This window comes from Bombyx mandarina, chromosome 01, assembly GCF_030267445.1.
Source record: "Bombyx mandarina strain Sakado chromosome 01, ASM3026744v2".
NCBI lineage: Eukaryota > Metazoa > Arthropoda > Insecta > Lepidoptera > Bombycidae > Bombyx > Bombyx mandarina.
In genome coordinates, this window is record NC_143208.1 from 7816863 (window position 1) to 7831382 (window position 14520).

The window sequence follows — 14520 nt, forward strand, 5'->3', positions numbered from 1 at the left end:
GTATTACATTCTATTTTTGTACTTATAAATTGGCAAATAGTTTTTTAATGAAAAATGCAAATTAAATGAAATGTCAAAATTGATGTTTTCGCAGTCATCACTAGTCATTATAAAATTACTCTGGTCGAAATTGTCTAAGATCTTAACAATGATTTTTAGGCCTTTTATTCAACCGAGGTTCAATAAACAGTTTCTATTCGTGCCCAATTTTATACTAGCTCATACCAGCACTTGTCCAGCTTCAAAACTCAAATGTGGAGCATCCGCAGGCAAGGGGGGAACGAGTGCTATAAAAAAAATTGATTTCAAACGCGCTGAAAAATCTGCCCCATGTCGATTCGGTTTTATACCTGAAGAATGGTTTCAATTTTTTCACTCAAAAACGGGCGTTACTGGACCATATATATTTGGACTAGTTTTTGTTAATTATCTTGTCAGCAAAGAAATATATGTGTTAGAACATGAATATTACAGTGGGCTATCGTATGTTGTTATTTTGTACTTTATATCGAAAAAAATGGCCCCTGGAATAGGAGCTAGCCTTGACAAAGAAGTAGACGCCGAAACAGCTGAGTGGGAGAAGGGGAGAGCAGATCAAATGAATGTTTTTGAAACCACGATTAAAGATGCTAAAGATGCGCAATGGAGAGCTGAAGGCCAAAAAATATTGATCGAAGCCAAGAAAGAGAACGTGGCTATGCAATTAGAAGCAGTATATCGAGAAAGAGCAATGCGGTTATACCAAATAGTTAAAGGGAGATTAGATTATCACGTCAAAAAACGGAGAACTGAAAACAAATTACACCAGAAATGGATGATTGCATGGATTTTGGAGAATGTTCATAAATCAATAACAGCGGATTTTCAGAAACAAGCCCTTAATCAGGCGATTAAAGATTTAGCTCTTGCCGCTAGTCGTGTTAAATAGTGTTGTTTTCAATGATTTTTTTTTCTTACGATCCAGTGGTATGTAGTTTTTGTTTTAATATAATAAAGTGTAAATATTTTTGTGTTATTTTTTATGATATTGCTATAAAGTACCTAGTCAAAGTAATAGAGTTGGGTAATAAAATATAAGCACGCTAACACTTTGGTGATGTTATCGGTTTTGTATAAGTTCATTTTATTTATGCACACATTTACCGCGGTGTATTTTTACATCGAAGGAGCCAAATTAAATACAACTGGTATGTACTCCTGTAGTTCTCCTGGACTTTAGTAATATTTAAGTATAATACCATTAAAATAAATTGTCTAATTATTAATTTAAAGCCAACCAAAGCAGTAGTAAAACTCTTGGCTCAATATTTAGTATATTGAGATAAAAGTTTCACTACTGTTTTGGTACACCTATAGTCCAGGGGAAAGATTTCTTAAAATATTTCTGATAGCTGCGAACCCATTTTGAAAAATATGTTAGTCGTAAAAAATTTGTACTTCAAAATTGTAATTTAATTTATAAGTGATTGAATCCAAATTTTATGTATATTATTGGGTATTGTATGTGCTGTATTATTATGTGTTATATTTATAGCTTAGATGGGTGGACAACGACAATGGCCTACCCGTTGTTAAGTGGTAACCGGAGCCCATAGACATCAATGTAAACGCCACCCACCTCGAGACATGAGTTGTAAGGTCTCAGTTTAACATACAACAGCTGCCCCACCCTTTAAAACGAAACGCAATTACTGCTTCACGGCTGAAATAAGTGGGATGGTGGTACCTACCCGTGCGGACCCACCAGTATATATAATTGTATGTAAATTAATTGCGTCATAAATATTAATAGTGCTATCATAATTTCTTCTGGCAGAGCCTTTGAGCCCATAACGGTTGTTTGTATAGGCTTGTCACAAAACAACCATGTGTGAAATTATAATTTCAAAGTTCCATCTGATGTCTCAATTCCTGATACTAGAAGGTATTCTGAATTTAATTCCTATAAATAATTTGATATGCGATTTACTGGTAAGGTATTATTAATTAGGAGTAAAATGGTTCAAGCAGCGGAGATCTTTGAATATACTGATTAAGCCTTTTAAAACAAAATTTGAAGTGTCGGTAAAAATATTTTATAGCTAAAACGTAATTTCTTCACTGTTTATGCTTTTGAATTATGATAGATATGATATTTTTAAAGACTCGTGATCCATTAAACCAAATTCAGCAGCAACTTTTTTAAACTTTTAGCATCAGAAGAAGATATAAGCAGTCATGATTGGACAGTTTTGTGTAAATTTCAAGCAAACAGATTTGACTGCACAAACGGCAAAGAGCTTTATCGAAAGTAAGATCTATTACCTATATTATGAAATCATATAATGTTACAAATATAATTTAATATATTATTAATGATAATAAATATTTGTACTTATCTGGAAAATGATCAGCTTAGCTTTATAACAGTAACTATGTTTCGCCGTCTTTACATACGAAGATTCCTTCATCTACAAAACAATCTAATTAGTGCTTGTGCATAAACTCGCAAATTTACTTTAGCGGCCTAAGTTTGAATGAACACATTGAAATTTATTATGAAATACATGAAACACAACTCTTACTTTTTGTTTAGGTAACACTTTAGTTAGTATTTACGATTTTACTAAGATCACACACAATAAATCAACGTTTCAATGTCAAAGACCTCGAAACTCTAAAAATATATCAGACAAGAACAAAATCACTAAAATACAAGAATCCCTGTACCTTAAAAAATATATTGCTTTTCAATGGGACTCGAATATGAAGCTCAAGATACACTAGCCAGGTTAACTGACCAAAAAAATGAGGCTATAAAATTAACTTTATTTATTTCAATACGTTACAGAGTATGTCTATTAAGTATAGTGTCAGATCAGCAAAGCCGACCATTGCCTTCTGTGGAATCGATTTGAACACCGAGAAGTTCATTGCTGGTTCACTTCAGTACATTTTAATTAAATGTATGCATTAAAGCAATGAAATATTTACATTAAATTTCCACCTAATTATGATTGTTTTAGCATGAAACTGAAGATGTTGAGTTGATGATGATATTGAAATACAACAATTGTATCATTGAATTAGACAGTCTGATGATAAGATAGTGAGGTGAATAATTATAGGGAAGGGTGGCAGAATATGTATTTCCTGAGTTTTATGAATTAAAGTCTCAATCTAATCCTGAATGGATTCTTCTTCATTTAATGCTTTTTTTTAAATTAGAACGCGACCTTTGAACTAGAACACACGACTGCTTCTTGATAGAAATATGCAGAATGGTTTTACTGCTATGTTCTTATACAAGCCAAGAATCGGTGATTCGCACTTTGGATTATATTTATCACATTGTATACGTAAACAAATTTATCACTCTTGATATCAATCTTGATTCTTCTGAGCAATGAGCTTTTGAGCAATATAATAAATTTAACAATAGCCAAAACGTTTTTAAAGTGTTTTGTAAAATCAGAGCCAATATCTCGCTACATAAAAATTAACAAGTTTCATACTGTAACCTAAAATTGCATTTACATTCTCTAGAATTGCTTCCACAAGTATCTATATATGCCTAGGTATATGCCTTCATAAACAGCGAGTTGCTTTTGAAAACTCGGGATAGTAAGCCGAGGATAATCTTTACAATATTGAAAACCATTATTCAAAGTCCCTCTTTAGTTTTAGGGGTACAAAGCTTTAGTTTAACTCATCTAATGGGTATATTCCAATTGTTGCCGAAGACCAAAGCAAATTTTCATTATGTTCATTTTGAACACGCTAATTGAAAAATAAATAAATACTAATATAGATTAAAATTCGAAGGAATGAAAATTATTTTAAAATTTGCTAATACGTGATCGTCAAACAACGGATGTTAGCGTCTGTTAGAGACTAGCACGTAATTGGTTAACTAAGCTATTAAAATGACAATCTTTATGATGATGATCTGAGATAATTATAACTTTTTCTCTTAATTAACGTAATTTCTTTTCAACTGCTATTTCAAAACTACAGGTTTTATTATGATTTGAAAATGGAGGACTGCAAAACATTTAATTTTGGTCAGTGCCCGAATAGCATGAATCATTTCGACACGTTAGATGAATGCCAATCGACATGTCGCGGTATGTAAATTTCTAATGATTCATAGATAATATATTTGTTTTATTTTCATGCTATAGTGTTATTTTTCGTCGAACACAAACTAGCGTGGGGTTCATACAATCTTAGATATCACCGTGGCTCTTGGAAAAGCAATCACAAAGTGTTTTGTCACTCAAATTTCAAAGCAGGCTTGACATATGTATGTCAATATAATATATGAATATATAGGCTCAATTTTGAAGATTACTTGAGAGGTAATTGAGCGCTATTCTTTTTCTAAGAAGAAATCGGCGCAGCATATCCTCTTTCTGCGTCTATTATATTATTATGCTGCTTAGGGATTTGGCATGAGATTTACGATCGACCGCTGGCCTCCTTGGGGATGCTATCGTTGGCCAGAAACCTTAATCGCCTTATACGACACATACTGGAAGACATGGTGGCAATCTAATTCAGGGCACTTGTAAGGTATAGAGCCAGTTACGGAAACATAAACAGGGATTGAAAGATGGGCCTCGAAGTGACTCCAGTGGTATTGTATTTTTTTTTAAGTGTTTATATTTGCAATATAACTGTGAGAGAGACGGCTTAGAAAACCATCGCTTCTAATGTATACAAAATTAGGAGGTGCAATGGTAGCACGATGCCAGGGGTCATCTCCACGGGCCCTAGTATTATAATTTACAAAGCTTGTAAATTTTATACACAGCACAATTTTTTTCCTATTTTTTTCTTCTGATCTTTCAGACCGCGGCCTTCGTCCAATAGACTACAATATATCAGCTAAAATATATTGTCAATTACAACCTGATTTCGGAGAATGCAACAGCTATTACCCGATGTAAGTTTTTATTCCTCTCATAACTATTTACAAAACATTTATCAGGTTTTTTTTAAATTATTTGTTTTTCAATTTAGGTGGTACTTCGACGTGAGTCAACGAACCTGCCATGGTTTTTCGTACAGTGGCTGTGGTGGGAACAAAAATCGATTTCCCGATTCACAAACATGCTCAACCACATGCATTACCGCTTTACATCTTTATTCTACTTTTTCTTGATTTTAGATGATGAATTATTACAATTTTAATTGAAAAGTTTAATGTTGTTTCTACTTTTTTCTTTTATTTGCCCTTTGTCCTTTTAGTAGGCATCAGCACAACCTGTACACACGTAGTAATTTAGTTTAGGACATGTGATTTAAAAGATTACATTATATTTAGCAGTTCAAGGATGCGGATGTGACCAGGTCAAGCACCGCAAACGTCCTCTTCATGCAGACTAGTTAAGTTTATTTTGTTCTTAAGGTCTCTAGCGATTAGCTTATGTTCTTCGAATTTAAGCAAATCTTAGCCTAAAATTCACATTTTTTTAAAATGCGTAAATGGTTTAATGAGACCGCGTAGACTGGCTATTGAGATCGCAACGATAATGCTGTCACCCACCATGAGGTATGAGCTTGAAGTTTCAAATGCATTTTTAATTAATTTACTAGCTAACCTGGCAGACTTCGTAGTGCCTCTATCGATAGCTAAAAGATCTAAACTTTTGTATAAAATAAACTTAAAAAAAAAGGAATCCGTCCGACGGGGGACACATCAAAGGAAAAACAAAATTGTAATTTTTATTTAATTCCGAGCATTTTCATATTTATCTAATCCTATCCTTTTAAGCCTTCCCTGGACTTCCACAAATAATTCAAGACCAAAATTAGCCAAATCGGTCCAGCCGTTTTCGAGTTTTAGCGAGACTAACGAACAGCAATTCATTTTTATATATATAGATAGATTGCCCTAGTAGGCAGACGAGCGTAAGGCCCACCTAATGGTGAGTGGTTACCGTCGCACATGGACTTCAGCAATCCCAAAGGCTTAAGGTTAAGTACTCTCCACAAGCCTCTTCCGAAGAAGCAATATGTAACATTGTAATTGCACACCGTTCAAACCAAAACGATCCACTGTTTCGCGTCAGAATTAGGCATAATAGTTATTACCTACCCAGTTGTCATAATATGCCCTATCACCAGTAATATTTATGAAATCTATAATACATCTGTAACATAATTATAATATCACATAAATAACTACTTTCAGTTATATTAAATTCGGAAATTGGAAGTTTCCTATAATGTTGCCAATTACTCAAGATATTCAAAAAAATGATTCTAATGTTGTGTTGTTTTGATGTTAATTCTAAAAATAATGAAAACCAGTCGTGTTGTTATGTTTTAATTTTTCACATATATGTATATGTGGCATGATTTCAATGTTGCTATATGTTGTTGATTCATTTGTTGAGCTTTAATACAGTATTAATACAATATATTATCGATTCGCTGCGAAATAAACCTACATCGTTTTTATATCGTCAGTATTTTACCCTGGGCTCCATTTATGATAATACAGCCGTCATATAAGTTGATTCTATGAAATTTGGTACAAAAAACGGCGGGTCGAATGCGATCCTTATTGTTACGATTTATCATTATTCGAGAGGGGGAGAATGGATAGAATCTTTGAATAAAGTAAGCTATAAATATAAAACCAAATAAAATTGGTATCTTAGCCATTACAATTGGCTTAGATGAAAGATGGTGTACCGCCATACCACATACCATCATGCGGATATCAGAGCCTAGAATTGTAGACACTACAACGTAATTGTGATCTCAATGAATAAGGTCAAGTTTCAACTGTCTTAGACTGTCGTCATATTACTTCTGCTGCGAAGGAGTCATACTTTAGAAAATACCTGAAGTCAGCGTCGGAACGGTACTTTAATAAGGCTATGCGTCATGATAATCACCTTATCGTTACTGCTGCTGACTATTCCTCGACTCTTGCCCACGCAGAAGCCAGTCACCGTCGATGTCCCCGATACGTCCTTACAGATCCATCAGATCCAATAACTCTTGCATTTTGTACCATCAGCTCTCGGAGCCGACTTAGGAGCCCTAACCGTACTCGTTGAACTCAACAAAGAGTTCGACGTGCAATTTAACCCATACATCAGCCCGCTGGGTTTCTCATCGGATCTTCTCAGCGTGTCGCGATTCCGATCCGTTAGTTGATTGATTCGCGAAGCAGTTGCCCTTGAGTTATTAAGTCTGCTTTGGAGGCGCTTGGACAGCTGTTAGCTAATCCCATCCCTTCTTGGCTGAGCCTTCGCTCGCCCACCTATCCTGGTGAAACTGGAAAAGCCGCCGGACAACAAGTAATTTTTCATTAAAAAAAAGAGTCCTGTGTTCCGGATGTTTTGAAATAAGGATCTTTGGTGTAAAATTGATTGCTAGAATTGATGCTTTGATCTCCATGGACTCCGACTGCCGCTCAAGACCTGGTATGTCTTTAAACGTGATTTAAACTTTTATTTATTTTTCTTGTTCTAAATTATATTGTTACGCGCTGGGGTTCGACATAAATAGAGCTTCCACCGAAGTACAAATTAAAATTCTGTTAAGCACTAACGAACACTTTAAAATTTGCAATTCACTTATTCCGCTTCGCTTAAGGTGATCCGTTCGCTATTTCGCTTCGAGTAGATCCGATTACTACCTACCGTGTTATCTCTGCAACGCTTTTACAGTCGATACGACATCCCTAGAATTATCGAGAACATTCCTGACAGGTCGTAACAGGGAGTGTGTTTCCGCTATTTGATAATAGATGGCGTTGTATTTCTAGAGCGTTCTCGATTTTACTAGTTCTTTTGATATTTGTTTCTGCTATTCGACAATAGATGGCGTTACTCTTACCGGCGTAATAATATTCTAAATTATTAGTAGGCACTGAACTAATTTTACAATACTAGTATTTAAATTAGTCTTGTTAAAGAAAATGTATTCCCAGTGCTCAATTACAGAATTAATTAAATGCATCCTTCAAGTAACTTACAGGTTACCTACACCGCTTACTACTTCAGTAAATTGTGTTCTATTTTTATATTGTAAATGGCTTCCATTACCGGTTAAACATCTACAAGAGCAAGAAATCTGCAAACTAAGTTTTTTATTTTGCATTTATTAGTAACATTATTGTTATATCATCGACCAAACTGAAATAATAATACTGTAGTTTTGAACAAAACTCTGTAAGTTATGCCCATTTGTTCAACATTTTGTTTGCTATCGATCACACATAATCACCTAAAGACATTTCTTTGTTATCAATTGCTAAAAAAACCCATTTATTCTGAAACGTGTTTCAATATAAAGTGATCAGTGTAGTGCATATCGAAGTTGGCTTTTATCCGAGTTCGGGCTACATTACGTGCAGTATTCTTAATGTAGCCTGTTGTTTTTGAATTTAAACACCAATTTATTTATGTTCAATTAGATATTTTAATAAGGAACGTTTAATTGTGACTTTGCTTATTCGTTGCTTCGTGGTTCTGTATACGTAGGGGTAAAAAACATTGTAGCGCTGTGAACAGCACACATGGAAACAGTTTACACACTGACCAAAATTCAAAGCGAAACTGAACTAGAGGTTCAGTTCGTCGTTATTATAAAACATAATAAATAAAAATGTTTTTAAAATAAGATAATATTTTAGTTTTCACGTCTTTGTTCTGTGGTTAAAATTCAAACAGACCCCATAATTTAATTGAACGACATAACAAAGGATCAACTATTTCGGCCCTTTTGAAATGGGCCATTAGTTCTAGGAATGTCATTGGAATTTTCATGGGAAAACTTTACAGCTTTTATGCTCCTGAATGGTGTATTGAATGTATGAAATTTATGGATCTAACAATGTGAGTAGAATATTGTATGTATTTTACTGAAATATAAATTAAACTAAATTACAGTTTCACGTTTAATTTTAACAAATGGTTTACTCGTTCTGCTCATAAAATGATAGTTAATTTATAATACATAGTTCATGTTCGGGTTCCGTATTTCATATTTCGTGGTTTCGAATAAAAGAGGGGTCGCGATCTTAACAACGGTTGATCCCAACCAAGCTTTAATTTCGGCTGAAGTGAAATCGAGTGAAGTGTACACGTTTTGGCTCTTACACCCTCGACCCTTCTTCGCGGTGTGAAAAAATATACGCTTTCAAAACTTCATCTTGAATTCGGCGAGGTTCGAGTCATGAATATTTAGAAGAGTGACTTAATTAATTCAATTTCGAAGTCGCCAGTTTCAGTGTTTTTGCACCATGCAGGTGTGTATTACACAGGACGTTGTCAATGGTAATTTTAAACGTCTTTTGTGGCTTAATGTTTCTAGGTGGCACTTACAAAAAACATTGAATCCATTCAATAATTTAAATGCAGTAATTTATAAATTAATTATTTCAGTCGTGACGCTTTGACGAAATTGGCTTGCGTCTAACTAGAACTTTCTTTTTATAATTTTTCACTCTTCGTAGCCTAAAGGTAGGTTCTAGGTTCTTCGTAGGTTATCTCATAAGTAGGTGTAGGTTGTAATATCTATGGGCAACGGTATGTATTTAAAACTACGCTTGCCGTGAATATTCTCTTAAACTGGTGCTATTGGTAGAAAACAAACTTTTTGGTTGTTAATAAATATGTACAACTGTTCAATAAGCTTCACAAAAACTATAAATATCAGTCATGATTAAGTGACACAAATATGGAAAAAATTTGATAAATAATAATATAAAAGAATACGATGCGTTAACTTCTGTAAGGCACGGTACCCATTTTGTCACATAAAACTTCGGCGCGAAATACGAGAGAATAACTAAAGTCTTTGTGTCGTTTTTTCAAGAAAACAATCGGTAGACACGGCGGCGGCTTTCCGTAAATTCTTTTGTTCGGAATGCCTCCCTTTATCGGGTAGCGAGGCTGCTGCGGCAAAAACATCCCGGGAGCACAATTTATGCACGAACTTCGAGCCGTGTTCAGTAATCGCGCCTAACTAGCGCACTTCGTTATGAAGTACGAGCAGCCTCTCTCGATTTTGTTTACTGTAATGTTGCCCGAAGATCTGTTGAGCCGCCAACGCTCCGTGTCAAGATACGAATATTTACGCCGAAAGACTAAACTTAACGAAGTTTTGTCTCTTTGGCCTTTGCCTGTTAGGAAAAATGAAAAAGTTGAATGATATCGTGTTTTTTTTTCAGATATAATCGGGGTAGACAAAAACGTATCTTTGTAATGTTATTTTTTTTATAGTTGTGTAAGACCCTCGTAGTTTCAGCTTATGTTATGTGTATACTGTTTATGATACCAAACACATTTACCTTATTTAAGTTTTCAGTTATAAAAACTAAAACGATTCAATGCAATCTGTTTATTATTAATATTATGTATACTACCTACATTTATTATTTTACAAATAATAATATGTACTATAAAATGTAGTCGTTTTTTATATTGTGAATAAGTGCTCATTGGTGTCGTAGAACAGTCAAGCGTTATGGATTGAAGGGTAAGACAGTGATTAAGGTAAGCTAAGCATTGACATAAAAATCATATCTCAAGGCTGGTGAAGTCTTGTGGGATCGTTCACTCGTCTACGCAATAAAAATAAATACGTAATATTGTCGACGTAATATATCGAATGTGGTCGTTGTACTATCAAAGAACCTATATACTTCTAAGTTATACTATAATCTATACTTTTCAGGTTTTGAAACGATAAAGCTAAGCTTGGCGCCGTTCATCTTGTTCTCACCCATTTACGGGAAATAAAACAACACAAAAAAAAAACATCTTAAAGCCCTCCATTTTTGCACCACAGATAAAGCATACGTGTTCCGTAAAGGCTTTTAGGAAAGCCGCGCGGGAAGTAAAGTACGTGAGAACTGTGTCCGAATACACTACAGTATTACATTTTCCTTTAACTTCGAACGAATTTAAGAGTTGCTTATAAAATATAATAATTTAATCTATCTTTTAGTTTTAGCTACATATGTATTTAAGACTACTTTTACGGCTTAATCACACGTTTTTTATTGTATTTATATTAAAATAAGAACCGTAAATGTTTGAAATATATCTACGACTCACGAAAATTGAAGAAAATACTATAGCCGTACGTGTATAGTCTATGTTTCTGGTGACTTTAAAATTGTTTTAAATTTGAATTCCAAACGAATTCTTTTTACACTTAGACTGATAATACATGTTTTGCTCTCGCATCTGACACCGACTTAAAGTTTGAAAAAGGAAGAAACGTTATAGATTAATTTTAATAAGATTTTCTTAGCTTGACCTATGTGTTTATATCAATATTTTTAACATTGTTTTTTTCTTCATAATTGTCTAAATTGTTAAATTGTTAAAAAAAATTGTAATTGTTAAAAATGAAAATTTTAACATGTTTGTAAACACTTATCATTTTTAATTTGTATCTTGACTAGGGCCACCAGGATGAAGAAGAATGATTACTTTTTATTTTGAGTGCGGGTGGCTACTGAAGCTTGTTTTTGTTTTTTTTTATCTATGCTTAATAAAGAATATATCTGGATGCGGTATTCTTCATTGCCTGACTTCTCCGCCGTTAGTCTTAAGTAAGCTTGCTAGAATGTTAATGAAACATTAGCATATAAATTAACATTGCATCTAACGTTGAGAATTCACCCCTTTTAGATTTCGGTGGTGATTTACTTCAAGCCCAATCTAAGTGATTGAACATAGTAGCTTCTAAATCTCAAAGGCAAATTTAAACTTAAGCAGAATTGCGTGATAATAGAGCGACTGCCTCATGTTTTTAGGTTGGTAGAGGCATTCAGATTTTGAAATAGATGAATTAAATTAACTTAAGCAAAAGGTGGGTCGTGTGGGCGTTAAGTAACAACAAACAAACGAATGAAGCACGGCGTAATATGTTTAGTGTGCGTTGCCATTTGTAAGCCAACAAAGTCCTGCCCGTTGTTAGTAATATAAAGTCTGGACTTCAAAAGTACCCTTGTGGTATTAAAACTCCAGACGAATTTTATGCGAGTTCGAACAAAGTTACGGAGCCTTTCATCAAAGAAAAACAATGTAAGAAGTTCCTTTACTTTTCACACTTCATTTTAAGTTAACGACTGTGTTAAATTGTTTATTAAACATACGAATGTATGGAATTTCTAGGAAGCGATATAATTATTTTTTTCTCGATCTCACTGTCTATGTGATAATTTATTTATTTATTTTAATCTTCTTACAAACAAATTAACTGTATCTATATATTAATACGTAAAGCAAAAACTTTGTACCCCTTTTTACGAAAATTGCGCGGACGGAGGAGTATGAAATTTCCCATATTTATAGAGAATATAAGGAATGCAGAATGTTGATATTTTTTTTAATTATGCTTAAAAAATACATTAAATGAATTAAAAAAAAACATTACACACACTACCATATATTTGACACAAACACGCATGCATACTATTTGTTTATTGTCAATAATTGTCAAATTACTTTTCTTATTGCTGAGTCTGTGTAGTACTTTACACTACTTACAAGACTTGGCGAAATCTGTGATAATAAAAGTATAATAATAGTCTTTGACAATAGAATCATAATACCTAGTCACCATAATGCCGTCAATCGCCTTGAGATATGAACACAAGGTCTTAATTTTATAGAATAATGATATTTTCACTACCTATTCAGACTGAAACATGACTCCGTCGCCGTAAAATTAGACAAAATCGCGGTCCCTACAAGTGACGGCTCACAAAACGGCTTACTATGAATAAATGCCGGTTGGAAATCGCAGTATTCTATAATCAGAGAATGTTACTACCCGTTCTCAGGTGAATCCTTTAGTCGCCTTTTAAGGAACCCACGGGACGAGAAGGGTGGTGCTAATACTGTACAACAGAGCCAAAAATGTTTTTCCTTCATCGTGAAAGTCGTTTGTGAGCCTGTACTTACTTCTTTACTTAACTTGGAACATTTTTATCTACCTGTTTAATGTCCTTACTAGTTAGATCGCGACTAGATATGCGAAATAGTTTATTTTTATATTGAAGTAATTGTTATTGCTATTATGAGCATATTCTTAACATCTTGTCAACTTTCTCCTGTATAAAAATTTCACACGGTACATCCGTTCCTATAAAGTCACGTGTTGTGCGAAATCGTGATATATGACACTAGAAGCTGGTACAAATAGTGTGGAGAGTGATTTTTCCGAATGAAACATTTTTTTTTTTTTTTTATGATTGAAAGTTTACTGGTGGCCCGAAGGCCTTTCCAGTTTCACCAGGACAGGTGGGCGAGCAAAGGCTCAGCCAAGAGGGGTGGGATTTGCTAACAACTGCCCGAGCGCCTCCGAAGGAGACCTAACAACTCAAGAGCAATTGTTTCGCGAATGAATCTACTACCGGATCGGAATCGCGACCCGCTGAGAAGATCCGGCGAGAAACTCAGCGGGCTGATGCATGGGTTAGGTTGCACGTCGACCTCTTTGTCGAGTTCGACGAGTACGGTTACCGGGGTCCCTAAGCCTGCCCCTAGTATTAGAGCTGAAGGCATCTAATGCAAAGGTTATTGGATCTGATGGATCCGTAAGGACGTGCGAATGAAACATCTCAACTATACCTGAATGTACTTTTTACCTATCTATACATATAAATAAAATTGGAGTGTCTGTTTGTAATATTGAAATAGCCGCTTTTTACAACAAATGCACTGCATATGAATATATATGTATACGGTACATACACCAAAATAACATTTATTACAATTTTTGTCTGTCTGTCTGTCTGTTTGTTCCGGCTAATATTTGGAACGGTTGGACCGATTTTGACAGGACTTTCACTGATAGGTAGCACATGATATAAGGAGTAACTTAGGCTACTTTTTTTAGACTAGCATCACTCGCGGTACGACATAGCTGCGGTTAGCATCGCGGGACTCCGCTAGTTACACATAAAAAAGGAATAAAATTTTGATTGTTCCCATATTATTGTGTATTCATGGTACATAATGTAATATTCTAAATAATTATAAACAAATATCTCGTTATCGTGTTGTAAAATATCGCGTTATACGAATTTATATAGCTGTATTTATTTCTCAAACGATAAATTATTAACGTATTACGAGGTATGTTTACATTTTATGTTATAATAGTATCGTGAAAATTAATAGAACAGTATCGTTTTTTTCGACACAAATTCGCTTCAGCCATATTTTTATTCTTTCAACATAGATAACAGAACTTTAACCGGCACAGTTTCAAAAGTACATGTGCATAAAGACACTGAACTTTTGGAAAACTTGAAATGAGAATAGTTTGAAAGTTTCATTCATATATGTAGCATTGGTAAGAACGAAACGTATGAAAAGAGTGTGAAACGGAGCGTTAAGATGTGAGTGAGAAAAAACGGAAAGAAAGAGAGAAGAGAATGACAGACAGAATGAAAGAGAAAAGGAAGATCGCGAAGACGGTTGGAAAATGAGCAAGACGTAATAAAAGTGTTAATTATTAATTATTATTATAACAGAAGATTTTGGAACAGTG

The 14520-nt window shown here is 34.3% G+C and overlaps 2 protein-coding genes across 2 annotated transcripts; both read left to right on the forward strand.

Annotated features, from left to right (window-relative positions):
- The first annotated feature begins 26 nt into the window (after positions 1 to 26).
- LOC114244556 (ATP synthase subunit b, mitochondrial) lies at positions 27 to 941 on the forward strand. Its single transcript, XM_028176413.2, has one exon. It carries the CDS (start codon positions 71 to 73, stop codon positions 926 to 928), a length of 858 nt encoding a protein of 285 aa, XP_028032214.2. The 5' UTR covers positions 27 to 70; the 3' UTR covers positions 929 to 941.
- Positions 942 to 1605: 664 nt separating this feature from the next.
- On the forward strand, positions 1606 to 5297 carry LOC114244499 (kunitz-type serine protease inhibitor A). The gene is made up of 5 exons (XM_028176328.2): positions 1606 to 1924; positions 2194 to 2290; positions 3997 to 4106; positions 4834 to 4927; positions 5005 to 5297. Exons 1-5 carry the CDS (start codon positions 1867 to 1869, stop codon positions 5144 to 5146), a joined length of 501 nt encoding a protein of 166 aa, XP_028032129.2. The 5' UTR covers positions 1606 to 1866; the 3' UTR covers positions 5147 to 5297.
- Positions 5298 to 14520: the final 9223 nt, after the last annotated feature.

Excerpts from the sequence above, each read along its gene's own strand:
- LOC114244556 (XM_028176413.2), top strand. The coding sequence starts at position 71 with ATGTCAAAATTGATGTTTTCGCAGTCATCACTAGTCATTATAAAATTA.
- LOC114244499 (XM_028176328.2), top strand. The coding sequence starts at position 1,867 with ATGTGTGAAATTATAATTTCAAAGTTCCATCTGATGTCTCAATTCCTG. Across the intron at positions 1,925-2,193 it reads TCAATTCCTGATACTAGAAG|CATCAGAAGAAGATATAAGC; the intron begins GTATTCTGAATT and ends TTAAACTTTTAG. Across the intron at positions 2,291-3,996 it reads GGCAAAGAGCTTTATCGAAA|GTTTTATTATGATTTGAAAA; the intron begins GTAAGATCTATT and ends TCAAAACTACAG.